The sequence below is a fragment of the Hyperolius riggenbachi genome, chromosome 2 (genome assembly GCF_040937935.1).
Source record: "Hyperolius riggenbachi isolate aHypRig1 chromosome 2, aHypRig1.pri, whole genome shotgun sequence".
NCBI lineage: Eukaryota > Metazoa > Chordata > Amphibia > Anura > Hyperoliidae > Hyperolius > Hyperolius riggenbachi.
In genome coordinates this window covers 429,264,226-429,291,659 of record NC_090647.1, presented here as the reverse complement: position 1 = coordinate 429,291,659, position 27,434 = coordinate 429,264,226, and the positions used below count along the sequence as shown (strand labels likewise).

The 27,434-nt window shown below is 43.7% G+C and overlaps 1 protein-coding gene across 11 annotated transcripts in view; it reads right to left on the bottom strand.

Annotated features, from left to right (window-relative positions):
* Positions 1-27,434, bottom strand: part of LOC137546905 (arylsulfatase H-like) — a 228,656-nt gene that overhangs the window by 175,853 nt on the left and 25,369 nt on the right. For 8 of the 11 annotated variants that reach the window (XM_068269921.1, XM_068269920.1, XM_068269928.1 and 5 more), the window contains 3 exons: positions 7,639-7,761; positions 3,900-4,320; positions 1,164-1,300 (listed from right to left, as the gene is read on the bottom strand). The exons of 1 other annotated variant lie outside the window; for it this stretch is intronic. In XM_068269921.1, the coding sequence (XP_068126022.1) occupies positions 1,164-1,300; positions 3,900-4,320; positions 7,639-7,761 (681 nt within the window). Of the gene's footprint in view, positions 1-1,163; positions 1,301-3,899; positions 4,321-4,434; positions 4,613-7,638; positions 7,762-11,405; positions 11,548-27,434 lie in introns of those variants that run through there. 2 more of the 11 variants (XM_068269927.1, XM_068269932.1) reach the window with 2 other exon arrangements.

Below are 27,434 nucleotides of genomic sequence, written 5' to 3'. Positions count from 1 at the left end.
ATGACTGCATGCCGACAAAAAGCATGTTACCTGTGCAAAGAAAACAGACATTTCCCGCATTTAAAAGACAGTTTTCCCTTTGAAACTTTAAAATCGATTTTCTCAAAAACTATAAGCTCTTTTTGCTAATTTTTTTTCCCTCTTGTACCCACTCCCAAGGTGCATATACCCTGTAAATTTGGGGTATGTAGCATATAAGGAGGCTTTACAAAGCACGAAAGTTCGGGTCCCCATTGACTTCCATTATGTTCGGAGTTCGGCTCGAACACCCGAACATCGCGGCCATGTTCGGCCCGAACCCGAACATCTAGATGTTCGCCCAACACTACACGTGACCCGTTCGGCCAATCACAGCGCTAGCTGAACGTTCGGGTAACGTTCGGCCATGCGCTCTTAGTTCGGCCATATGGCCGAACAGTTTGGCCGAACACCATTAGGTGTTCGGCCGAACTCGAACATCACCCGAACAGGGTGATGTTCTGCAGAACCCGAACAGTGGCGAACACTGTTCGCCCAACACTACTGCCAACCGATACTGCACAAATAAGCGCTACAACATTAATCTTGGTTTTATTCTAATAAACAAAGCACAGACACAGAGCCTACAGGGGGCGTGGGGGAGGTGTGCATAACTTCTCCCTATCACAGCACATTCCTCTCTGGGCTGAATGGCTCGACAAATGAAAGAAGATTAGATATATTACAGAGACAGTGCAACTAGAAAAGGCTGCAGTAAGCCAGACCACATTAGAATAGGTATAGGAACTTATAGGATAGAAGAAATAAGGCTGACAATTTTGTTACAGAGTCTCTTTAAAAAGGAAATAAATGTGGCCGCCACAAGATGCTTCACTTCAGGTTACATTTAACACAAATTGCTGTAGTGTGTTTTTGCATTTTTTTTTCCCCTTCACCCAGGTTGTGCTTCCTGCCCTGTCTCCAAAGACTTTACCTCCCTACACCTAGTATAGCGTTTAAATTGGCTCTCATTTTTAAAACCATCTATTTTGCACAGCCATTTTATGCCACAGGGGAGTAGTGGTGAAATATTCATATGAAAAAGGCCTTCATACAACAGCACAGAAAACTTTTTTCCATTAACCCCCCAGACTTTTTTCTATATCAGAATTGTAGAAATAGGTAGCACAGTGGACTTCACTCACCGATCATCCAGTCCATTTCTTCAATGTTGTCTCCATACAAGTTATGTTTGCTCCTCCCTCTAAATTCTTTTGAAGTGTAATATGGATTGTGGATATGCAAAAAAGGCACAAACAGCAAGAAGGGCCTGTCCTTGTTCCTAAAAGATACATTTTTCTTAATTTATCTTTTCTTTTTTTAGCCTAAAACCTCATGAGTACATTTTAGTAGGTGTAGCCATGACTAGATTTATTTATATATACATATTTTTATAATTTAGAGTGTCACCACAGCAACAAATAGTAGAATGTAATACATTATTTAGTAAACCCAATTTTACAAAAGTCCTGCTTTCGGCATCAGAAACACTCTCTATCCTATTGCTATACAGGTAGTCCCCGACTTACGAACGCCCAACTTCCAAACGGCCAGCCGATACGAACGGCATGGATTTTGTGTTTTCATGGGGACAAGTCAAAACATTTTTTTTTCAAATTGGACTTGTAGCTTTTGCGAAAATCTCTTTTAAAAAAACTCAAAAAAATGTCTTTTAAACTTATATAAGCAGGCACAGGGGGCAGAGGTGACACAGAGGGGGACACTGGAGGCACAGGGGGGCACAGAGGAGGTACAGGGGACAGAGATGGCACAGTGTTCCAACTTAAGAACAGATTCAGGCTAAGAACGAACCTACAGTCCCTATCTTGTTCGTTAACTAGGTACTATCTGTACATAGCAGTAATATTGGTAAATTATCCAACCCTCCCAGTGATTGCACTCTGGGAGACGGTGTGTTTTATGCTTACTTCAGAACTCACAACAAACAAACATTCTACAGTGGTAAATCTTACCAGCAGTGTGTTGCTACCTGTAATACATTTAAAGGAACACTATCAATTAACATGTTTTTTTCAATGCAGATAGTAAATAGTTTGAGAAATGCTGTTAAGTACTAGGGTTGCTCTCTGATTACTCAACCCTATTAAGTACAGGTGTATACATTTCAATGCTTATCTCTTTGTGTACTGTTATCAAATTCCTTTCACACTTCAGTGTCGCCAAATCTGATGGCTGAGTGAACCATGAGAGGAGGGCTGATTCCCACACACTACATCTGTTAACCCTGCCTGTCTCTGAGAGCTGTCTGCAGAAAGCAGAGGAAATGTATCTGATGTGCAACATAAACATTTGTAATAGTGTGTGAAACCTGACACCAGAGGCATTTCATATAACTCTGCTTCAATATTACACTGTTCTTAGCATGTCAGACTGCAGAGATTCACCTATGCAAATAAGACATTCCAAACGTAGCTAAACTCTCCACACAGTGAATTACAGCTGAAAAGTAGGAAAATGTTTACAGGGCTACTTAGACATTATTTGTACATTATAATTTTAGAACACTTGGATTGATAGTTTCCCTTTAAGAATGTAAATAGGGGTGAGGAAAAAATTTACAATGGGCAAACATTGACTAAAAATATCTAAAGTAATAATGTAAAAATTAAGACGTTAATTCATAAAGTTATATTCCTCTATTTTTTTGTAACAGTATTGTCAATGTTTTTAAATGGATCCCATTTCACTAGCCTTTAGCTCCGTACATGTGTTCAATCTCTGACAGATTACAATGAACATGCAGCATCAGTGCAGTTTGAATTCAATTATGGTACAATGACCAGGGGCATAACTAGAACTGACTGGGCCCCCCTGCAAACCTTTGGATGCCCCCCCCCCCCCTCCCTCCTTCCTCACTTTCTGCTCAGGGAATCTGAGAACCAATGATATTCAGTTGTCTAGTGTACACTTGAATGTGTTTTCCCCATGCAGATAAAAACAGACAGCTGTGGAGCACTGAACGCATTTTCTCTATCATTACATTAGGTTCTGTGATGAAATGTGCATGTTTTCACACATACAAACACACATGGGGCTCGATTCACTAAAATGTGAAAGCTGCTATCACAGCAGTTATCACGCGAGCTGCCGCGTGCAAAGGTTAGCGCACGAACAGCGTTACTTCACGTAATAAGTGAAGGTTTGCGCGTGATCACATGCGCTTTTCACGTGAAAAGCGCACGTGATCGCACACAAACCTTTGCTTATCACGCGAAGTAACGTTGTTCACGTGCTGACCTTTGCCTGCGGCAGCTCGCATGGTAACTGCTGTTATAGCAGTTATCACACTTTAGTGAATCGAGCCCCTGGTGTGAAGAAATCGCATACAGAAAATCGACAGGTGAGTGTACTCCTAGCCTCAGCTTATTGCACTTACTAGCATAACTAGTTCTTCAAACTTCTCCAGCATCACTACAGTACACAGCACTTGGTGAGGGGTAGAGAGGTTGGGGGCTGGGTGTACACAAGAGCCTGCTGCACACTGAATAGGGAGTGTCTACAAATCTTTGTTTACAAAACTTTGAATTATTCCTTATCAGTGGCTGGGCAGATGCAGTCATTAGAACAATTGTGCAGAGAGCAGAAATTTTTTTTTCTCTCCATGCCCTTAGTTGTCAGTCTCCCAAGAAAGGAAAAATAAACGTCTGCCTTCATGGGGCTCCATGCTGGCTTCTGGGGCCCCCTGCAGCAAGGGTCTATTGTTATGCCCCTGACAATGACTGTCTACCGATCAAATCATTAGCAGAGCTTTCCACTAGTTCTAGGCCTGTGATTTGGTAGAGAAACCATGAGATGGATATAAATGCAATGGCATTTTTCTAACCTGTTGACTGGTTCTAAATGAAAGTTTCTATTTTTACCTGATGATGAAGCCCTTGGCCTCCTCAACTATTTGCTGAGCTTTCAGCTCCAGATCCATTGGTTGTTCCACAATGTCAAAGTTTTTCATTAATATGCAGTTAAAGTACAGATGGAATTCGAAGGCTGCATAGCAATACAGGAAGAGAAGTGTGCCAAAAAAGGCACCAAGAAAAATAATTTTCCATGGAATATTTATTAGATTCAGCCATGTAATGATCACTAATATAAACACTGTGGTGATGAATAACTGTCCATAATGCCACATCCGTTCCTGGAAATAATATGTTTCACTTAGTTTCGAGACTTCGCAGTCATTTATAAGTGTAAAAGGAATACCAAAAAAATAATCAAAACCGTGGTTTAGTGGATGATGGCAAAAATCAGTCCTTGATTCACAGTTTACACCAAGGTGCCACTTTCCTGTAATATAATGAAATGAAGATTACTATAGATACAAATGAAGAAATTACTGGCCAACTAGGATCCTTTTAAAGGAATACGGTGGTGGGGGTGGTGGAGATAAGATTGACTTACCTGGAGTTTCTTCCAGTCCCCTGCAGTCTATCAGATCCTTCGCTATAGTTCTGATCCTCTCCAAGATGCCGCTGTCACTCCTGGATTGTTCTCCCGTGGCTGGGAGCTTTCTGTACATGCACAGTTTCTGATCCTCTCCAAGGTGCCGCTGTCCCTCCGCCTACCTCCTGGATTATGGCTTAGTAGTAAACAGAGGAGCCAGAAGGATAAAAACAAATTATTAGAATGTTAAAATGCTTGGAAGGCAGTGGTGGACTTACCTTGTATAAGCAGGCACTAGAAACTGTCAATTTAAATAGACATAAATTTTATTGGCATACTCGACGTGAAGTTGCAACGCATTTCACAGGTATAGTCCTGCTTCCTCAGGCAATAAAAATAGGGAGCAGGACTATACCTGTGAAACGCGTTGCAACTTTACGTGGAGTATGCCAATAAAATGTATGTCTATTTACATTGACAGTTTCTAGTGCCTGCTTATAGAAGGTAAGTCCACCACTGCCTTCCAAGCATTTTTTTACATTTTAATAATTTGTTTTTATCCTTCTGGCGCCTCTGTTTACTACTTAGTACTTGCATCCACCCCTGGTGGAGGGGGATCCCCCCTTTTTTTCCTATCTACAGAGAGCGACTTCTTAATCCTGAGTGAGGACAGGACAATATCCTCACCTGCCTACACAGTGGTTGCCTTGGAGGTAACCCTGGTTTATGAGTATATATACTTTGTACTCTTCTACATTTTCCATTTTCCAGTACATACTACACTATATTGGGCTCTCGGTGTCAATTTTTCTCCCATGGCTGGGAGAATTATGTGCATGCACAGTTTCAGTGGCGTAGCTAAGAAGCTGTGGGCCCCAGTGCAAGTTTTGCATGCTATACATTACAATTGATACGGTGCACCAAAATCTGCCGAGGACAACCACAGTATCAGAGGGGCAAGAAGAGGATGGGGAACAGTTTGGTTATGATTACTACTATTCAAAGCATCTATAGAAGTGATTTACTACAAGCACAGGACCAATAAAGAGCTAATACTGTGGTTGGGATTGAGCCCCATGGGGCCCCTCTAGCCCAAGGGCCCCCGATACAGTCACTACCTCTGCACCCCCTATTGCTACACCATTGCACAGTTTTTGATACTCTCCAAGGACTTGCTGTCCCTCTGCCTGCCTCCTGGATTGTGCTCCTGTGGCTGGGAGCTTTCTGTGCATGCAGTTTCTGATCCTCTCCAAGGTGCCGCTGTCCCTCCGCCTGTCTCCTGGATTGTGCTCCTGTGGCTGGGAGCTTTCTGTGCATGCAGTTTCTGATCCTCTCCAAGGTGCCGCTGTCCCTCCGCCTGCCTCCTGGATTGTGCTCCCGTGGCTGGGAGCTTTCTGTGCATGTGCAGTTTCTGATCCTCTCCAAGGTGCCGCTGTCCCTCCGCCTGCCTCCTGGATTGTGCTCCCGTGGCTGGGAGCTTTCTGTGCATGCACAGATTCTGATCCTCTCCAAGGTGCCGCTGTCCCTCCGCCTGTCTCCTGGATTGTGCTCCTGTGGCTGGGAGCTTTCTGTGCATGCAGTTTCTGATCCTCTCCAAGGTGCTGCTGTCCCTTTGCCTGCCTCCTGGATTGCGCTCCTGTGGCTGGGAGCTTTCTGTGCATGCACAGTTTCTGATCCTCTCCAAGGTGCTGCTGTCCCACCGCCTGTCTCCTGGATTGTGTTCCTGTGGCTGGGAGCTTTCTGTGCATGCAGTTTCTGATCCTCTTTAAGGTGCTGCTGTCCCTCCGCCTGCCTCCTGGATTGTGCTCCCATGGCTGGGAGCTTTCAGTGCATGCACAGTTTCTGATCCTCTCCAAGGTGTCACTGTCCCTCCGCCTGTCTCCTGGATTGTGCTCCCGTGGCTGGGAGCTTTCTGTGCATGCACAGTTTCTGATCCTCTCCAAGGTGCTGCTGTCCCTCTGCCTGCCTCCTGCATTGAGCTCTCGTGGCTGGGAGCTTTCTGTGCATGCAGTTTCTGATCCTCTACAAGGTGCCGCTGTCCCTCCGCCTGTCTCCTGGATTTTGCTCCCATGGCTGGGGGCTTTCTGTGCATGCGCAGTTTCTGATCCTCTCCAAGGTGCCGCTGTCCCTCCGTGTGCCTCCTGGATTGTGCTCCCATGGCTGGGAGCTTTCTGTGCATGCAGTCTCTGATCCTCTTCAAGGTGCTGCTGTCCCTCTGCCTGCCTCCTGGATTGTGCTCCTGTGGCTGGAAGCTTTCTGTGCATGCACAGTTTCTGATCCTCTCCAAGGTGTCACTGTCCCTCCGCCTGTCTCCTGGATTGTGCTCGGAGCATTATGTGCATGCACAGTTTTTGTGGACTGTGCAAACACCTCACCTCAGGTGTGCTTTCAAGTAAAAAAGACAGAGCCTGTCATGTCATGCTCTGTCTTGATGCAGGATTGGGGTTAAAGAGACTCTGAAGTCTCTTGTTTTTCTTGTTTTTGTCATAAAAACCTCTGAAGCATGAATGCCCCAGTTAAATTGCTGCATCCCCGCAGCAGATGAATGATTTATTACACTGAAATAGCCCTGCAAAGCTCCGAGGCTCGCAGGGCTTCATTTCCTTGAAGAGGCAGAGCTTTAGGCTCTGCCTCCTCTGCAGTCAATCTCACCGCCTCTCCCCGCCCCTCTCAGTCTTCTTTCACTGAGAGGGGCGGAGAGGAGGTGGAGGTCCGCCGTACAAGTCAATTACTTTGTAATAAATCACCCAGCTGCCACGGGGATGCAGCGATTTAACTGGGGCATTCATGCTTAAGAGGATTTTATGACAATAACAAGAAAAAAAAAGAAACTTCAGAGTTTCTTTAATTGCTTTTGTTCAGTAACCTGTATAATGTAGATGTTACATGTTTGCATCAAGAAATATGTCTGGGCCTTACGGAAGGTTGCCATAGACTGTATTGGTAAATATATGCAATGTGTAACCACGCCCAATTCAGTTATGGCCACACCCACTTTAAGCTGCCTGTCAGGGGCCCGCAATTGGTATTTTGCACAGGGGCCCACTGCTGGGCGTGTCCGCCACTGCTCAATACGATGCTGCTTAGAAACACCAGCTCTTCAGAGATGGCAATTTTCATGGAGCAGATCACCACACTCTGCCGTGGCTGACAATGTGGTACTACATTAATATTTAGTGTGTGTGTGTGTTTTTATTTTGAGTTTGCCATACGAATACTCACCAATAATTCCTGTAGAGTAACCCTGTTGCTGTAATATCTTTGCAAATGTTGTTTCATTTTTTGGCAGGCCGCCAGACACTGCAGTCCAATATATAACTTGATAACCTTTATATCCAGACATTCCTAAATGCCATTAAATTAGAACAAAAACATGTCAGTGACGTGTCTGGAGCATTGTGAGCTATGGCTTTGCATGACTGTAAAAATACTTTCTCAGTGACTTTCTTTTGCAATTTTTTAGGAACATGTAGTAGAAAAATACAATTTATATAGCAGATCAATAGGAAATAGACCATAATAGGGGAAGCAGGAAAAAAGGGCGCATATGGACAAAAAGGGCACTGCCATAAACCGCAATCAAAATATCGGCTACTGGCCGCCTGACAGGAAATTAGGGTGCCCGAGAAATATCGTTTGCAGGGATCGTGTTAACAAAAGTTTGTTTACAGAATAAGGTTAATTACAAATATCGTTTATAAATTTGTTTTGACTTTCTGTTTTATTTATTTTTTTGTTTCTAAATTTCGCTTTTACGAGGTTTTACTTATTTTTTAGTTTTACATTTCACTTTCAGGACTGTAACAAGTAAATTTTCATTTACACTTATTTTATCATTTTAAAATTCGTTTTCATACGTCTAATGCTTAAATATCGTTTTCAACCTATTGTCTATTAACTTTGTTTTTAGACTTATAATGCGTCGATTATAGTTTTCAGATTTATTATCTTACTAAATAGGTCGCTTTTAATATTACCGTTATTTTAAGATTTTTAATGCGTACGTGACGTGATTGTAAGGCTATTTTAATGATCCGCTCAGCTGGATGCACTGGCAGACAGCTGTTTGACCATTCCTCTAGTCTATGGGCTGCAGGTCTCTGGAAGAGAGACCTGTCTTTTCTTTGCAAGTTTCTGATCTGCTCTGCTGCTGAGGAATTTGCATACATTGGTTTTGCAAATCACCCAGCGGCCTCCTTTGTAGGCTGGCAGTATAAAAAGCTATGTTTTCCCAGAGTCCTTTGCTGGTCATCCTTCAGGGTTTGTTGAAACACTCCTAGAGTGTCAGCCATGCTGTTTTTTGTCGAAGTTATCTTAGAGTAATTCTTGGGACTGCACTAGGCAGCTTCCCTAGTGCAGTTAGATTGTTATCTGTTTTGTCTGTATTGCCTCTCTGTTGCGATTGTCCTGTCGCTAACGGTGGTCGTCAGGAAATCATTCTGTCTGGGGGTGCTAACTACTGGGGGTGCTACTGGTAGCCCCTTCTGTTCAATTGTCTTGCTTGGATCGCACTAGTCTCTAGCGGTAGCGGCTGTAGATCCTTCTAATCTGCTTTCTTGGAGTATAGCTGGAGCGGCGGTTGCTACCTGCTATCTCATCTGCCTGTCTTGCTTGGATCGCACTAGCCCCTAGCGGTGGCGGCTGTGGATCCTTCTGATCTGCAATCTTGTTTCTGTACCTGGATCGCACTCGCTCTGGCGGAAAGAGCAGTGGATCTTCCCTTTCTTGTTTCTGAACCCAGATCGCACTCGCTCTGACGGAAAGAGCAGTGGATCTCTCCTTTCTTATTCCTGTTTTCCATTTGTCTGTTTTGTCTGAAACGAACGCTTGCTGTAGGCTCGGTGAGGTAACCGTTAAGCAAGCGCTCATGTCCTCTGTTTCGTGTTTGTCTGTCGGTGGTTAGTTAGGCGTGCTTGTCTCTGTTGCGCTTAACGTGTGGAGATTGTGCTGTAAACGCGTTCGCTATTGCGAATGAGTGCGGTGTTCGCGTTTAGTTAGCGTTTGTTGTTTTCCTTGTTTTCTCATTGTTGTTTGCTGTGCCTTTGCTCCTCTCGTGTTCTGTTCTGATCTGTCTTGTGTCACTTCTGGCGATCGCCTTTCTCGCGATCGCGTTCTTGCTTTTGTTTCTGCTGATGTGTGTTCACCGTCGCAGGGTCGCGACTAGATTGGTGAACACACATTCATCCTGTACCTGTGCTCTTTCTCTTTAAGGGCTGTTCAGCCCCGCATTGTCTTAGTTCTGTACAATTCTCATCTGGCATTTGTGGCTGTGCAGAGGCTGTGCTCGTCTGCACTCCACAGCGCCATCTGCCGGTGGGAATTGCCCTCTGCTGGTGCATTGCACCTAGCCTGGGTTCACTTAATTATACGCTTGTGGAAGGTTTTCGTTGTGTCAGTGCGCATCTTGTGCGCTGGCCGCGAAAACGATTCCGCAAATGTTACAGCTATTTATTCTCTTATACATATGTAACTTTTTCTATTTAAATTATTATTAATGTGTACGTGATTTTAAGGCTATTTATTCTATTTAAAATGTATAAATTATTATATTCATGTTATTTATAGTTAAGTATTTTAAGGATTAAATATATATTATTGTTTATATGTGTTTATATGTGTGTAAGGGTGTTTGTGCAGTGGGGATGGTTAGGGTTAGGCACCACAAGGGAGCAGAACCGGCTATACGCTGGGGCAAGAGGGGGTATCGCCCCCTCAAATAAATACAATGCCCCCTCAAGAAGGTGGGGTGGCAGCGGAGAGAAGAGGGAGCGATGGGCACAGCGGCGGGGAAGGGGGGAAGTCTCCCCCCCTTCCCTCACCTGGGGCTCCCCCTCCCTCACTCCCCCCTCCAGATATGAGTGGCTGGCAGTGGGCGGCTGCAGAACACTTCCTATTCCAGCGTGGTAAGGAGATCTGTGCGCCGTTATTCTGGTCTAGTCAGTGACGTCACTAGACCAGAGTAGCGGTGCACAGATCTCCTTACCACGCCAGAATAGGAAGTGTTCTGCCGCCGACCGCTGCAGCCGCTCATATCTGGAGGGTAAAACGAGGGAGGGGGGGGGCCCAGGGGGAGACGTCCCCCCTTCCCCGCCTCTGTGCCCATCGCTCCCTCTTCTCTCCGCTGTCACCCCTTTTGGGGACATCTATACTGGGGACACGGTAAGTCCTGGCTACCTATAGTGGGAACAGCTATACACCTGGCTACATATACTGGGGACACCTATAGACCTGACTACATATACTGTACTGGGGATAGCTATATGCCTGGCTACATATACTAGGGACAGCTATACACCTGGCTACCTATACTAGGGACACCTATACACCTATACAGCTGGCTACATATCCTGGGGACACTGGCTACTGTCATTATGTGCATTTACTGGTGAAAGACTGTCTGTCATTATGTGCATTAACTGGTTAAACGCTTCGCGTGCGGCACTACCATATCTACCAAAAATGTTGTCAGACATGATGCCCCCTTCACATTTCTGACTGCCACCTCATATGTTCCTGTCTAGAACTGGCTCTGCTCTCTGAGAGTAGGGTTAGGCATAGTTATAGTACAATATTTGTATTATATACAATTTAATAAATTATGTATATTTACACTAAGGAAGGGGGGTCTAGGGTTTGGGTATAGGGTTATGGAGAGATCTGTGTGAGACTACAGTTAGGTATAGTTGCAGTAAAATACCTGTAATATCCACAATTGTATTACTATGCTTAATACAAGTGTAAATATAGTTTTTTTGTTACAGACGCTATTTTGCCTTTTTATTTCCGATATCGTTTTTTGGTTATAGACGCTATTTTGCCGTTTCATTTCCGTTTATTTAACATATTTAGCACTAGACTGTATAAGCTATTAACGAAATAATATTGTTTTAGATTAAAACTTATAATTTCGGCTATATCCCCTGCCCTTTTTTCCATGCGCCCTTTTTGTATGCACGCCGTAATAGGTCCTTAATAGGTCCAGTACATACCTGATGTGCGCTCGTCAAAACAGGTAAAGCTGGTTTTCCTTAATCTGGAGACCCTTTTCAGTAGTGTACCCAGTATCAAGCTCAAAAATAGCATTGGGACTGATCTAGGATGCTTTTAAACTATGGCCTCAATTCACTAAGCTTAACTCCTCTCTTTAATAACTCTTCAGAGCTGTTTTACAGTTATCACAATTATATCACCATGGTGATAACTGTAAAACAGCTCAGAAGAGTTATTAAAGACAGGAGTTAAGCTTAGTGAATTGAGGCCAATGTCTATTGCATCGCAGCACAACAGGCAGTATGTTCCATATGTTAGATGCTAAAAGGGCACTTCTGAAATATTCAGAGGAGTCGGACTGGAGACTTAAGGGCCCGAATGTAATTAACTTTTTTCTCCTGAGTTTTCTCCTAGGAGATACATTTTCAGCTTCTTTCTAAAATAACTTTTCAGCACCCTGCAATTGTAAAAGTACCAAAAAGTGCGTACAGTAAATAAAGGCTTGTGTAAATTTGGTGCCCAGTAATGCCGTTAGAAAAAATATTAAATACTGATATTTTGGTATACAAGTGTAAAATATTGATATTAACCACTTCCCAACTGAGGGGTTTTACCCCCTGACCACCAGAGCAATTTTCACCTTTCAGCGCTCCTTCCATTAATTCGTCTATAACTTTATCATTACTTATCGCAATGAAATGAACTATATCTTGTTTTTTTCGCCACCAATTAGGCTTTATTTAGGTTGGACATTATGCCAAGAATTATTTTATTCTAAATGTGTTTTAATGGGAAAATAAGAAAAAATGTGGGAACATTTTCTATTATTTTTCAGTTTTCGGCCTTTATGGTTTTTAAATAATGCATGCTACTGTAATTAAAACCCATTAAATGTATTTGCCTATTTGTCCCGGTTATAAAACCTTTTAAATTATGTCCCTATCACAATGTTTGGCGCCAATATTTTAATTGGAATTAAAAGTGCATTTTTTTCAGTTTTGCATCCATCCCTAATTACAAGCCCATAGTTTATAAAGTAACAGTGTTATACCCTCTTGACATAAATATTTAAAAAGTTCAGTCCCTAAGTTAACTATTTATGTACTTTTTAATTACAAAAAAAAAAATTGGGAAGTGTGGGAGGTAAGGAGTAGAGATGTCGCGAATGGTTCGCCTGCGAACGGTTCCAGGCGAACTTTGGGGGTTCGCGTTCGCCTGCATCAGGCGAACTTTTGCGGAAGTTCGATTCGCCCCATAATGCTCTATTGAGCAAAACTTTGACCCTCCATATCACTGTCAGCAGACACATTATTGCCAAACACACTGGTCTCACTGCTGTAAGCCTGCCCACCCTCCCTCCTCCAAGCAAGGTCCTTATACCATTTGACTCAGTTGTCTGCCTACACTAATTAGTTATGGGACAGCTGCTACAGAGATTTTAATTAGCCTCTTGTGGGCCTCCTCCCTCCTCCCTATTGCCTCCTCCCTCCTCCTAGGGTCTCATCTGCCAGGGAATTATCCTATTTTAAAAACCAGTATACATCATACCATGGCTGGGAATCGAACCCAGATCTCACTGTGTGGTGGGCAAGCACACTAACCACAGTACCACTGCAGTAGTAACTGAAGCTGGCCTAAAATTTACCATTTATGCTCAATGCAATAGAAACATTAGGTTGCCTAAAGGGAACCTTAACTGAGAGTGATATGGATGTTTCCTGTAAACAATACCAGTTGCCTGGCAGTCCAGCTGATCTTTGTGACTGCAATAGTGGCTGAATCACACCCTGAAACAAGCATGTAGCTAATCCAGTCTGACTTCAGTCCGAGCACCTGATCTGCATGCTTGTTCAGGGGCTGTGGCTAAAAGTATTAGAGACACAGGATCAGCAGGCGATTCAGGCAACTGGTATTATTTTAAAAGGAAAAATCCATATCCTTCTCCGTTTAGGTTCCCTTTAAGGATTTGTGGCATAAAAGCCAACTCACATTGGCTGGGATTTGAACCTGGGTCTACTGTGTGGTGGGCAAGCACACTAACCACTGTACCACTACAGTAGTAACTGAAGCTGGCCTAAAATTTACCATTTATGCTCAATGCAATAGAAACATTAGGTTGCTTAAAGGGAACCTTAACTGAGAGTGATATGGATGTTTCCTGTAAACAATACCAGTTGCCTGGCAGTCCAGCTGATCTTTGTGACTGCAATAGTGGCTGAATCACACCCTGAAACAAGCATGCAGCTAATCCAGTCTGACTTCAGTCAGAGCACCTGATCTGCATGCTTGTTCAGGGGCTGTGGCTAAAAGTATTAGAGACACAGGATCAGCAGGCGATTCAGGCAACTGGTATTATTTTAAAAGGAAAAATCCATATCCTTCTCCGTTTAGGTTCCCTTTAAGGATTTGTAGCATAAAAGCCAACTCACATTGGCTGGGATTTGAACCTGGGTTTCACTGTGTGGTGGGCAAGCACACTAACCACTGTACCACTACAGTAGTAAGTGAAGCTGGCCTAAAATTTTGAATCTCAGCTCTGTCTGTTCAGTAAGCCAGCACTTATTCAGTAGGAGACCTTAGGCAAGTCTTCCTAACACTGCTACTGCCTATAGAGCATGCCCTAGTGGCTGCAGCTCTGGTGCTTTGAGTCCGTCAGGAGAAAAGTGTGATATAAATGTTATTTGTCTTGTCTACTTTTTCTCTTGTATTGAGCATAAATGGTAAATTTTAGGGCAGCTTCTGTTACTACTGTAGTGGTACAGTGGTTAGTGTGCTTGCCCCCCACACAGTAAGACCCAGGTTCAAATCCCGAACTTTTTCGCGAACCGAACCTTTCGCGGTTCGCGACCTAAAATCTAGGGTCGCGAACCTAAAATCGGAGGTTCGCGACATCTCTAGTAAGGAGTTCATTTTTTGTGTAAAACTAGTTTATTTGTATGTAAAACATGCTTTAGGGTGTAGTTTTACTATTTGGCCACAAGATGGCCACAGTAACTTTTTGTTTAATGCGACCTGCAAGCGTCCTTCCAGACGCTTGCAGGAAGTAGTAGGAGGCTGGGAGTTTGTTTTTTTCTCACAATGATCGTGCTGCTCAGCAGAGCAGCAGCGGATCATTGCGGGGCTTAGATCAATGAACGGAAATGGATTTTCCCGTTCATTGATCTCCGGGCGAGCAGCGTGTTTGCAGCGGGAGTGCGCGCTAGAGCAAGTGGGAGCGCGGGCAGCGGCGGGAGCGCGGAAAGTACGGATTTCTCCGTCCTTGGGGGTTAAAGGATGGAATAAGGGACAGAGGAATTTGTACGCGTGGGGGTAAAGTGGTTAAATACCAATATTTTACTATTGCCAAACCTAACCCTACTCTTACACAGAACCCTCCCCCCTTAACAGTGTCTCAGACCAAAACAAAGGTTGTCAAGCTATGAAAAAGTTTTTGACCAGCTGAATTATATTTCAAGGTCCTTCAGGAATCCAAGCACATTCAACAAGCTGTCTCTCCACTTCATGGTTGGAGCGAACCAGCGTGTCTATTCAGCAAATTTGTCAAATGACTACCTGGAAGCAGCCCTCTAAGTCAGTAAAAAGTAGGCATTTATGCCTACATTGTAGCGTAGCAGGTGTTGTGCAACGCACATAAGGTAAAACTTAGCCCTTTGCATATAATGGTGTAATACTAAAGACCATTTAATGTACTTGGGTCATGTATTACAGGTGGGTTTTAAAGCCTGCTGCTGGTTTCTAGGATTTCTTATATATTTTATAGTGTCTTAAAAAGTTTCAATGCCTATATCTCCTATTCCCCTTGTGACCTCTATTGTTTTTTCTAACATTTAATTTGCTATTGTGTATTAATTATTGGATTGGTTATTAGTGTTGGGCGAACATCTAGATGTTCGGGTTCGGGCCGAACAGGCCGAACATGGCCGCGATGTTCGGGTGTTCGACCCGAACTCCGAACATAATGGAAGTCAATGGGGACCCGAACTTTTGTGCTTTGTAAAGCCTCCTTATATGCTACATACCCCAAATTTACAGGGTATGTGCACCTTGGGAGTGGGTACAAGAGGAAAAAAAAATTTAGCAAAAAGAGCTTATAGTTTTTGAGAAAATCGATTTTAAAGTTTCAAAGGGAAAACTGTCTTTTAAATGCGGGAAATGTCTGTTTTCTTTGCACAGGTAACATGCTTTTTGTCGGCATGCAGTCATAAATGTAATACATATAAGAGGTTCCAGGAAAAGGGACCGGTAATGCTAACCCAGCAGCAGCACACGTGATGGAACAGGAGGAGGGTGGCGCAGGAGGAGAAGGCCACGCTTTGAGACACAACAACCCAGGCCTTGCATGAGGACAAGAAGCGTGCGGATAGCATGCTTTGTACCACCATGCAGTCATAAATGTAATAAAGATAAGTGGTTCAATAAACAGGGACCACGCGGCAACGCTAACCCAGCAGCAGCACACGTGATGGAACAGGAGGAGGCGCAGGAGGAGAAGGCCACGCTTTGTGAGACACAACAACCCAGGCCTTGCATGAGGACAAAAAGCGTGCGGATAGCATGCTTTGTACCGCCATGTAGTCATAAATGTAATAAATTTCAAACAAGAGGTCAGCGCTCACAGTTTAACCCCCAACCCTCTATCACCTGTTCGCCTCCTCTTAAGAGTAAAAAATGTGTGTCACAAGAGGTAGCGCTCACGGTATGCGATCAACCCACCCTGATAAATTAGGGACTCGACAGAATACCCTTACATGCAAACCAGGATTAAGAACATTACAACCATAAAAATTACAATCCTCTCAAATGCAAAAAAGACCAATTAAGTCCTCTTAGGTCTCAGTAGATATCATTAATGTCCAATATATTCCTTGATATGCTAAAAAACTGGACCATATGAATATGATCCTATGCAGTTGAAAGTCCAAGTTTTCAGGACCTAAAATCTACTAAGCTTATATTAGACATTAAACCAGGCTAGAATCAACATATAGGTCTAGTGAACGACAGTCTTCACATATAAATCCCTCAGGACCATATGGGTGTGCTCCTATGCGATTGAAAGTCCAAGTTTCCAGGACCTAAAATCTACTCAGCTTAAATTAAACATTAAAACAGGCTAGAATCAACATATAAATCGAGTGAAAAACAGTCTTCGCATAAATTCCCTCAGGAGCGGCAGTCATTGGCTTCCAGCAGTATCAAAACAGGTCACCTCCACCAGCACCCTTTGTGTGCCACTCACCCCTGTCCTAGACCAACCAATGGTCTATATGAGCCTTGGGACCGTTCCCGGGTCGTCCCCCACCACTCCAGCAACACAGTGTCCACCAATAGATGATAGATGATAATCTTCATATGATGAGTACCTCAGTAAGAAAAAGCTCCCATAGCGTAATACTGTTAAAAACTATTTATTTATAAAAAGCAATTGCACTCACATGGTCTTCAGTTAAAATCAGCGTTTGAGTAATTTATAACACGGGCTCTCCCCCGTATGGTGGCCAGGCTGGCAGGCTTCTATCAGTGTTCCCCCTCCGTTTCCGCCGCGCGCACGGAAAAACGCTGGGATGGATACCACATGTGCCTCCTCGCCTCTGCTCACACTCAGGCTAGTTCCCACTTCCACATCAGGCTCCGCCCGATCGATTTCGTCACTCAGTGACTCATCAGGGGCATGGAGCCTGATGCCTATCGTGGGATTATATAGGCCAAAAAACCGGCCCCACTATACACACCCCCCTCCTCACATGCACACTATCCATACTGCTTTATTTCCCTTTCTGCTTCCTCACATGCAAACTATCCAAACTCCATTGCTTCCCTTTCTACTGCCATCTAGAGGTTTCAAGTGGCATAAGCTCCCAAAAAAAACTCCATACATAGCCGCATTACCCAGCCTGCAAGTCTGCCGCCATCTAGGGGTTACATTTAACATTGCATCCCACAAACATTCAACATTGAGAAAAAAATTATTACTCATCTATTGACCTATTTTTACACATAACCCATTTCCTTCCTCTGCAAGGTTACCTATTGTGTGCATGTTAACAATACCCATGTGCGTCCATTCATCCCCGCTCCACCTCCCCATAAATCTCCCTAACTTAATTTTCAATCCTCACCTCCCTAAACTAGGTCCCTCAGATCAATTCGACCCATTAGTTTTACCCACTTCCAGATTTAATTTTGTGGAGCAGGAGTAAATGGACACACATTTACAGATAGGTTATAGTTTCCATGCCCTATACACCCCCCACCATCAGAAATTCCCTCCATGGCTTTTGTATATATGTAAATCCCACATTCCTTACCCAAATACATGGGAGTCCATGTTGGCCATACCAGCCTGGTGCTAGTCCAGGTTTCTGTCGGGATGCATGCACACACATCACACCCCTACTCCCCTAGAAAACATACCAGGTCTATGTCTATATTAAGACCGTCCGGTCTCAAGGTGCCCATCCTATGTATCCATCGGGTCTCCTCCTGTGAGACTCTCTTTACTTTATTACATCCCCTCCAGTTGGGAATAATTTTTTGGAGCCCACAAAAAGATAAATCATTGGGATTACAATCATGGTGGCTCCCAAAATGGGCTGAGACACCATGATTGGGGTATCCCTTTTTGATATTACGCACGTGCTCCCCCATCCTCTCCTTGAGAGTACGGGTAGTCCTACCTACATACTGCCATCCACATTTACACCAGGCAAGGTATATGACGAACCTATCATTGCAGGTGATAAACTCCTGAATTTTGAACCTCCTTCCATTACTGAATGATACCACACTGTTTGTTTTGACACCATTGGCCTCCCTACAAGCTACACATCCTCTACATGGGAAAAAACCTGCTGTCTGCCACCCCTGCATTCGCGGGACCTTTTTAGGTTCCACACAACTGGGTGCCAGAATCTGTTTCAGGTTCTGGGCTTTCCTATAAATGAACTTTGGTTGGGTTGGAATTAGGCTCCTAAGTGTCAAATCCGTTTCCAGGATCCCCCAATGTTGTTTAATTATATTTTGGAGTTGTTTATATTGAGTGTTATATCCCGTGATAAAGGCCAGTTCAAACTCACCTGTGCCATTTTTCACTGGCTTCTCCTCCAGGAGCGTCTGTCTATTCAGAGTCCCTACTCTCGCAATCTCCTCATCCAACTGTTTTTCCCCATAGCCCTTCTCCACAAATCTATTTTTGAGGGTTTCCGCTTGCCTGTAATATTCCCCTATGCTTGAGCAATTCCGCTTCATCCTGAGAAACTGCCCCCTTGGTATCCCTCTAATCCACGCCGGATGGTGGCAGCTATCAGTTGATATATACCCATTCCTGTCTGTATCTTTGAAATAAGTTCTGGTCCCCATCACATTATCCTCTCTCATGATTTCTAGATCTAAAAACTGGATTTTATCAATACCATATTGCATGGTGAGGGAAATTCCCAAATCATTTTGGTTCAGTTTAGTCACATATTGTTCCAAATGCTCCTGTCCACCCCCCCATACAAAAAACAGGTCATCAATGAATCTTCGCCATAGCCTCACCGGGCCCCCCTCCCCTAACACTGTTTGTTCCCACTTTCCCATAAACAAATTTGCGAGGCTCGGAGCATAGCTCGCCCCCATGGCGCATCCTTTCGTCTGGCTATAAAAGTTTCCCCCATGCCAGAAGTAATTCCTTTCCAAAGCAAATTTAAATAACCTCAATAAATACTCTCTCTGATCATCTTTTATTTTTCCTTCCATCCTAAAAAAGAAATCAACTGCCTCCAACCCCAACTCATGTTTGATGTTAGTATACAGCGAGGATACATCCATTGTAACCATTATTTCTTCCCCTCTCAATTCCTTCCCCTCTATAATTTGGAGCATGTGCTTGGTATCCTTAAGTATATTAGGAAGTTTTTCCACCATGGGTTTTAAAAACTCATCCAAATATTGTCCCAATCTGTGGGTGACCGACCCTATCCCACTAACTATGGGCCTTCCTGGGGGATCAGTTTTGTTCTTATGCATTTTGGGGACCTGATATATGACAGGTATTCGGGGAACATCCGGAACAATATATTTGAACTCCTCATCCGTGACAAACCCCCTATCCATCCCCTCCCTAAGTATCTCTCTCAATTCTGCCATATACTTACCTGTAGGGTCTCCCTTCAATCGTGTATAGGCCTCTGTATCCCCTACCAACCTATCCAATTCATTTTTATACTGTAATTTACTTAAAACCACCACCCCTCCCCCCTTATCTGCCGGCCTAACCACCAGATTTTTACTCTCCAGCATCTCCTTCGCCACCTCCCTGGTATTTCCATTTTTTTGTTGTTCTGGGATATTATTCATATCCCTAATCACCATATTTTTGAAAACCTCAATTGCATTATAGTTAGTGTCCTGTGGATTGAACGTGGATTTGGTGCGCAAATTGGTATGTGTATATCTATCTGGTTCCTTTTGTCCAGAATTTCGATTGGGACGGCCAGCAAAATACTTTTTTAAATGAAGTTTTCGTGCGAACTTATTAATGTCAATATACGTGGTAAATTTATCCATACCCTGCCTCGGTGCATACTTCAGGCCCTTATCTAGCATGGCCAGCTCTCTAGTGCTCAAGGCTGTACCACTAATATTAAACACCCCTTCCCCCATCACTGCCTCATCCTTTTTGCTCCTCTTCCCCCCCCCCCTTGTGCCTCGTCTGGCTCTCTTTTTCCATAAGGCCCCTGTTGCGGTACATATCCTGCCATTTCCTGTCTCCATTCTCTCTCCCCATACCTCGGTGCCATCTCTAAAAAAGGTTCCATCTGCCTTTGCTGTCTTATAGGGTCATAACGGTTAAATGTCGGCACATTAAACTGATTCTGAAAGTCATTTCTATACCCCCTCCCCTGCCCTCTATCTGACATTCGACTATATCCCCTGTTTTGTCCCCACCCACGATTAGCATTTCCCCAACCCCCTCTCCTTTCCTCACCCAAATGTCCGTGATTCATCCCCTGTTCCCCTCCTTGTGCATACATAGTCCTAGGGGCTGGTCTATGCTCAATGTGTTGAGTGTGTAGTTCTTCCATAGGTGCATTTTGTTTCTGCTGTTTCATTTCCTCCGCCTTCGCTAGAAGTTCTGCTGCTTTTTTCTCCTCTTTCTTCTTAATTTGCCATCTATATGTTTCCTTTTTCCTGGTAGCATCTGCATCCCTTTGGAATTTTTTCTGTTTCTCTACTCTAATATCTGCTTGGGTTTTTTCCAATATCTCACCCAATCTTTTGGATCTACTTTTATATTCCTCAGAATTATTAATAGGGGTCATTTTAGTTTTAATTTCCTCTATTTCCCCTCCCAGCCTGGTTAATCTTTTTGTCTTCCGTTTTATCAATAGTTTCACTAAGCCCTGCCCGCACTTATCAAAGTACTCCTCCCATTCTTTATCATTTTCCTCATCATCCTCCCCATCATTAGCCATCATATCCCACCTTAATCTTTTCGGTATAATACCCTCTTTGTCATACTTAGTAAGTGCGGCCAGGTCCCACCATGTGTTTTGTTCCTTCATCATCACTGTCTGAAGTTTCTTAAACTCTTGTTCCATAGTTCCTCCTATCTCCCCCCCATCTACAAATACTTCATCCAGGTTTACAATCCTACGTGCTCTTTGCTCAAACGCATCCATTCTGTAAGAGCAGGCAATTTCAAACACAATGCCACCCCAATACTCTCAGAATGATTCTAGATTCTCCCCTATATTATAGTCACCCACCTGGAGGATAAATTCAAACAATTGTTAAAACTAGTTCGCTCCTCTTAAGCATAAATCTATTTCAAACAAGAGGTCAGCGCTCACAGTTTAACCCCCAACCCTCTATCACCTGTTCGCCTCCTCTTAAGAGTAAAAAATGTGTGTCACAAGAGGTAGCGCTCACGGTATGCGATCAACCCACCCTGATAAATTAGGGACTCGACAGAATACCCTTACATGCAAACCAGGATTAAGAACATTACAACCATAAAAATTACAATCCTCTCAAATGCAAAAAAGACCAATTAAGTCCTCTTAGGTCTCAGTAGATATCATTAATGTCCAATATATTCCTTGATATGCTAAAAAACTGGACCATATGAATATGATCCTATGCAGTTGAAAGTCCAAGTTTTCAGGACCTAAAATCTACTAAGCTTATATTAGACATTAAACCAGGCTAGAATCAACATATAGGTCTAGTGAACGACAGTCTTCACATATAAATCCCTCAGGACCATATGGGTGTGCTCCTATGCGATTGAAAGTCCAAGTTTCCAGGACCTAAAATCTACTCAGCTTAAATTAAACATTAAAACAGGCTAGAATCAACATATAAATCGAGTGAAAAACAGTCTTCGCATAAATTCCCTCAGGAGCGGCAGTCATTGGCTTCCAGCAGTATCAAAACAGGTCACCTCCACCAGCACCCTTTGTGTGCCACTCACCCCTGTCCTAGACCAACCAATGGTCTATATGAGCCTTGGGACCGTTCCCGGGTCGTCCCCCACCACTCCAGCAACACAGTGTCCACCAATAGATGATAGATGATAATCTTCATATGATGAGTACCTCAGTAAGAAAAAGCTCCCATAGCGTAATACTGTTAAAAACTATTTATTTATAAAAAGCAATTGCACTCACATGGTCTTCAGTTAAAATCAGCGTTTGAGTAATTTATAACACGGGCTCTCCCCCGTATGGTGGCCAGGCTGGCAGGCTTCTATCAGTGTTCCCCCTCCGTTTCCGCCGCGCGCACGGAAAAACGCTGGGATGGATACCACATGTGCCTCCTCGCCTCTGCTCACACTCAGGCTAGTTCCCACTTCCACATCAGGCTCCGCCCGATCGATTTCGTCACTCAGTGACTCATCAGGGGCATGGAGCCTGATGCCTATCGTGGGATTATATAGGCCAAAAAACCGGCCCCACTATACACACCCCCCTCCTCACATGCACACTATCCATACTGCTTTATTTCCCTTTCTGCTTCCTCACATGCAAACTATCCAAACTCCATTGCTTCCCTTTCTACTGCCATCTAGAGGGGGGTGTATAGGGCATGGAAACTATAACCTATCTGTAAATGTGTGTCCATTTACTCCTGCTCCACAAAATTAAATCTGGAAGTGGGTAAAACTAATGGGTCGAATTGATCTGAGGGACCTAGTTTAGGGAGGTGAGGATTGAAAATTAAGTTAGGGAGATTTATGGGGAGGTGGAGCGGGGATGAATGGACGCACATGGGTATTGTTAACATGCACACAATAGGTAACCTTGCAGAGGAAGGAAATGGGTTATGTGTAAAAATAGGTCAATAGATGAGTAATAATTTTTTTCTCAATGTTGAATGTTTGTGGGATGCAATGTTAAATGTAACCCCTAGATGGCGGCAGACTTGCAGGCTGGGTAATGCGGCTATGTATGGAGTTTTTTTTGGGAGCTTATGCCACTTGAAACCTCTAGATGGCAGTAGAAAGGGAAGCAATGGAGTTTGGATAGTTTGCATGTGAGGAAGCAGAAAGGGAAATAAAGCAGTATGGATAGTGTGCATGTGAGGAGGGGGGTGTGTATAGTGGGGCCGGTTTTTTGGCCTATATAATCCCACGATAGGCATCAGGCTCCATGCCCCTGATGAGTCACTGAGTGACGAAATCGATCGGGCGGAGCCTGATGTGGAAGTGGGAACTAGCCTGAGTGTGAGCAGAGGCGAGGAGGCACATGTGGTATCCATCCCAGCGTTTTTCCGTGCGCGCGGCGGAAACGGAGGGGGAACACTGATAGAAGCCTGCCAGCCTGGCCACCATACGGGGGAGAGCCCGTGTTATAAATTACTCAAACGCTGATTTTAACTGAAGACCATGTGAGTGCAATTGCTTTTTATAAATAAATAGTTTTTAACAGTATTACGCTATGGGAGCTTTTTCTTACTGAGGTACTCATCATATGAAGATTATCATCTATCATCTATTGGTGGACACTGTGTTGCTGGAGTGGTGGGGGACGACCCGGGAACGGTCCCAAGGCTCATATAGACCATTGGTTGGTCTAGGACAGGGGTGAGTGGCACACAAAGGGTGCTGGTGGAGGTGACCTGTTTTGATACTGCTGGAAGCCAATGACTGCCGCTCCTGAGGGAATTTATGCGAAGACTGTTTTTCACTCGATTTATATGTTGATTCTAGCCTGTTTTAATGTTTAATTTAAGCTGAGTAGATTTTAGGTCCTGGAAACTTGGACTTTCAATCGCATAGGAGCACACCCATATGGTCCTGAGGGATTTATATGTGAAGACTGTCGTTCACTAGACCTATATGTTGATTCTAGCCTGGTTTAATGTCTAATATAAGCTTAGTAGATTTTAGGTCCTGAAAACTTGGACTTTCAACTGCATAGGATCATATTCATATGGTCCAGTTTTTTAGCATATCAAGGAATATATTGGACATTAATGATATCTACTGAGACCTAAGAGGACTTAATTGGTCTTTTTTGCATTTGAGAGGATTGTAATTTTTATGGTTGTAATGTTCTTAATCCTGGTTTGCATGTAAGGGTATTCTGTCGAGTCCCTAATTTATCAGGGTGGGTTGATCGCATACCGTGAGCGCTACCTCTTGTGACACACATTTTTTACTCTTAAGAGGAGGCGAACAGGTGATAGAGGGTTGGGGGTTAAACTGTGAGCGCTGACCTCTTGTTTGAAATAGATTTATGCTTAAGAGGAGCGAACTAGTTTTAACAATTGTTTGAATTTATCCTCCAGGTGGGTGACTATAATATAGGGGAGAATCTAGAATCATTCTGAGAGTATTGGGGTGGCATTGTGTTTGAAATTGCCTGCTCTTACAGAATGGATGCGTTTGAGCAAAGAGCACGTAGGATTGTAAACCTGGATGAAGTATTTGTAGATGGGGGGGAGATAGGAGGAACTATGGAACAAGAGTTTAAGAAACTTCAGACAGTGATGATGAAGGAACAAAACACATGGTGGGACCTGGCCGCACTTACTAAGTATGACAAAGAGGGTATTATACCGAAAAGATTAAGGTGGGATATGATGGCTAATGATGGGGAGGATGATGAGGAAAATGATAAAGAATGGGAGGAGTACTTTGATAAGTGCGGGCAGGGCTTAGTGAAACTATTGATAAAACGGAAGACAAAAAGATTAACCAGGCTGGGAGGGGAAATAGAGGAAATTAAAACTAAAATGACCCCTATTAATAATTCTGAGGAATATAAAAGTAGATCCAAAAGATTGGGTGAGATATTGGAAAAAACCCAAGCAGATATTAGAGTAGAGAAACAGAAAAAATTCCAAAGGGATGCAGATGCTACCAGGAAAAAGGAAACATATAGATGGCAAATTAAGAAGAAAGAGGAGAAAAAAGCAGCAGAACTTCTAGCGAAGGCGGAGGAAATGAAACAGCAGAAACAAAATGCACCTATGGAAGAACTACACACTCAACACATTGAGCATAGACCAGCCCCTAGGACTATGTATGCACAAGGAGGGGAACAGGGGATGAATCACGGACATTTGGGTGAGGAAAGGAGAGGGGGTTGGGGAAATGCTAATCGTGGGTGGGGACAAAACAGGGGATATAGTCGAATGTCAGATAGAGGGCAGGGGAGGGGGTATAGAAATGACTTTCAGAATCAGTTTAATGTGCCGACATTTAACCGTTATGACCCTATAAGACAGCAAAGGCAGATGGAACCTTTTTTAGAGATGGCACCGAGGTATGGGGAGAGAGAATGGAGACAGGAAATGGCAGGATATGTACCGCAACAGGGGCCTTATGGAAAAAGAGAGCCAGACGAGGCACAAGGGGGGGGGGGGAAGAGGAGCAAAAAGGATGAGGCAGTGATGGGGGAAGGGGTGTTTAATATTAGTGGTACAGCCTTGAGCACTAGAGAGCTGGCCATGCTAGATAAGGGCCTGAAGTATGCACCGAGGCAGGGTATGGATAAATTTACCACGTATATTGACATTAATAAGTTCGCACGAAAACTTCATTTAAAAAAGTATTTTGCTGGCCGTCCCAATCGAAATTCTGGACAAAAGGAACCAGATAGATATACACATACCAATTTGCGCACCAAATCCACGTTCAATCCACAGGACACTAACTATAATGCAATTGAGGTTTTCAAAAATATGGTGATTAGGGATATGAATAATATCCCAGAACAACAAAAAAATGGAAATACCAGGGAGGTGGCGAAGGAGATGCTGGAGAGTAAAAATCTGGTGGTTAGGCCGGCAGATAAGGGGGGAGGGGTGGTGGTTTTAAGTAAATTACAGTATAAAAATGAATTGGATAGGTTGGTAGGGGATACAGAGGCCTATACACGATTGAAGGGAGACCCTACAGGTAAGTATATGGCAGAATTGAGAGAGATACTTAGGGAGGGGATGGATAGGGGGTTTGTCACGGATGAGGAGTTCAAATATATTGTTCCGGATGTTCCCCGAATACCTGTCATATATCAGGTCCCCAAAATGCATAAGAACAAAACTGATCCCCCAGGAAGGCCCATAGTTAGTGGGATAGGGTCGGTCACCCACAGATTGGGACAATATTTGGATGAGTTTTTAAAACCCATGGTGGAAAAACTTCCTAATATACTTAAGGATACCAAGCACATGCTCCAAATTATAGAGGGGAAGGAATTGAGAGGGGAAGAAATAATGGTTACAATGGATGTATCCTCGCTGTATACTAACATCAAACATGAGTTGGGGTTGGAGGCAGTTGATTTCTTTTTTAGGATGGAAGGAAAAATAAAAGATGATCAGAGAGAGTATTTATTGAGGTTATTTAAATTTGCTTTGGAAAGGAATTACTTCTGGCATGGGGGAAACTTTTATAGCCAGACGAAAGGATGCGCCATGGGGGCGAGCTATGCTCCGAGCCTCGCAAATTTGTTTATGGGAAAGTGGGAACAAACAGTGTTAGGGGAGGGGGGCCCGGTGAGGCTATGGCGAAGATTCATTGATGACCTGTTTTTTGTATGGGGGGGTGGACAGGAGCATTTGGAACAATATGTGACTAAACTGAACCAAAATGATTTGGGAATTTCCCTCACCATGCAATATGGTATTGATAAAATCCAGTTTTTAGATCTAGAAATCATGAGAGAGGATAATGTGATGGGGACCAGAACTTATTTCAAAGATACAGACAGGAATGGGTATATATCAACTGATAGCTGCCACCATCCGGCGTGGATTAGAGGGATACCAAGGGGGCAGTTTCTCAGGATGAAGCGGAATTGCTCAAGCATAGGGGAATATTACAGGCAAGCGGAAACCCTCAAAAATAGATTTGTGGAGAAGGGCTATGGGGAAAAACAGTTGGATGAGGAGATTGCGAGAGTAGGGACTCTGAATAGACAGACGCTCCTGGAGGAGAAGCCAGTGAAAAATGGCACAGGTGAGTTTGAACTGGCCTTTATCACGGGATATAACACTCAATATAAACAACTCCAAAATATAATTAAACAACATTGGGGGATCCTGGAAACGGATTTGACACTTAGGAGCCTAATTCCAACCCAACCAAAGTTCATTTATAGGAAAGCCCAGAACCTGAAACAGATTCTGGCACCCAGTTGTGTGGAACCTAAAAAGGTCCCGCGAATGCAGGGGTGGCAGACAGCAGGTTTTTTCCCATGTAGAGGATGTGTAGCTTGTAGGGAGGCCAATGGTGTCAAAACAAACAGTGTGGTATCATTCAGTAATGGAAGGAGGTTCAAAATTCAGGAGTTTATCACCTGCAATGATAGGTTTGTCATATACCTTGCCTGGTGTAAATGTGGATGGCAGTATGTAGGTAGGACTACCCGTACTCTCAAGGAGAGGATGGGGGAGCACGTGCGTAATATCAAAAAGGGATACCCCAATCATGGTGTCTCAGCCCATTTTGGGAGCCACCATGATTGTAATCCCAATGATTTATCTTTTTGTGGGCTCCAAAAAATTATTCCCAACTGGAGGGGATGTAATAA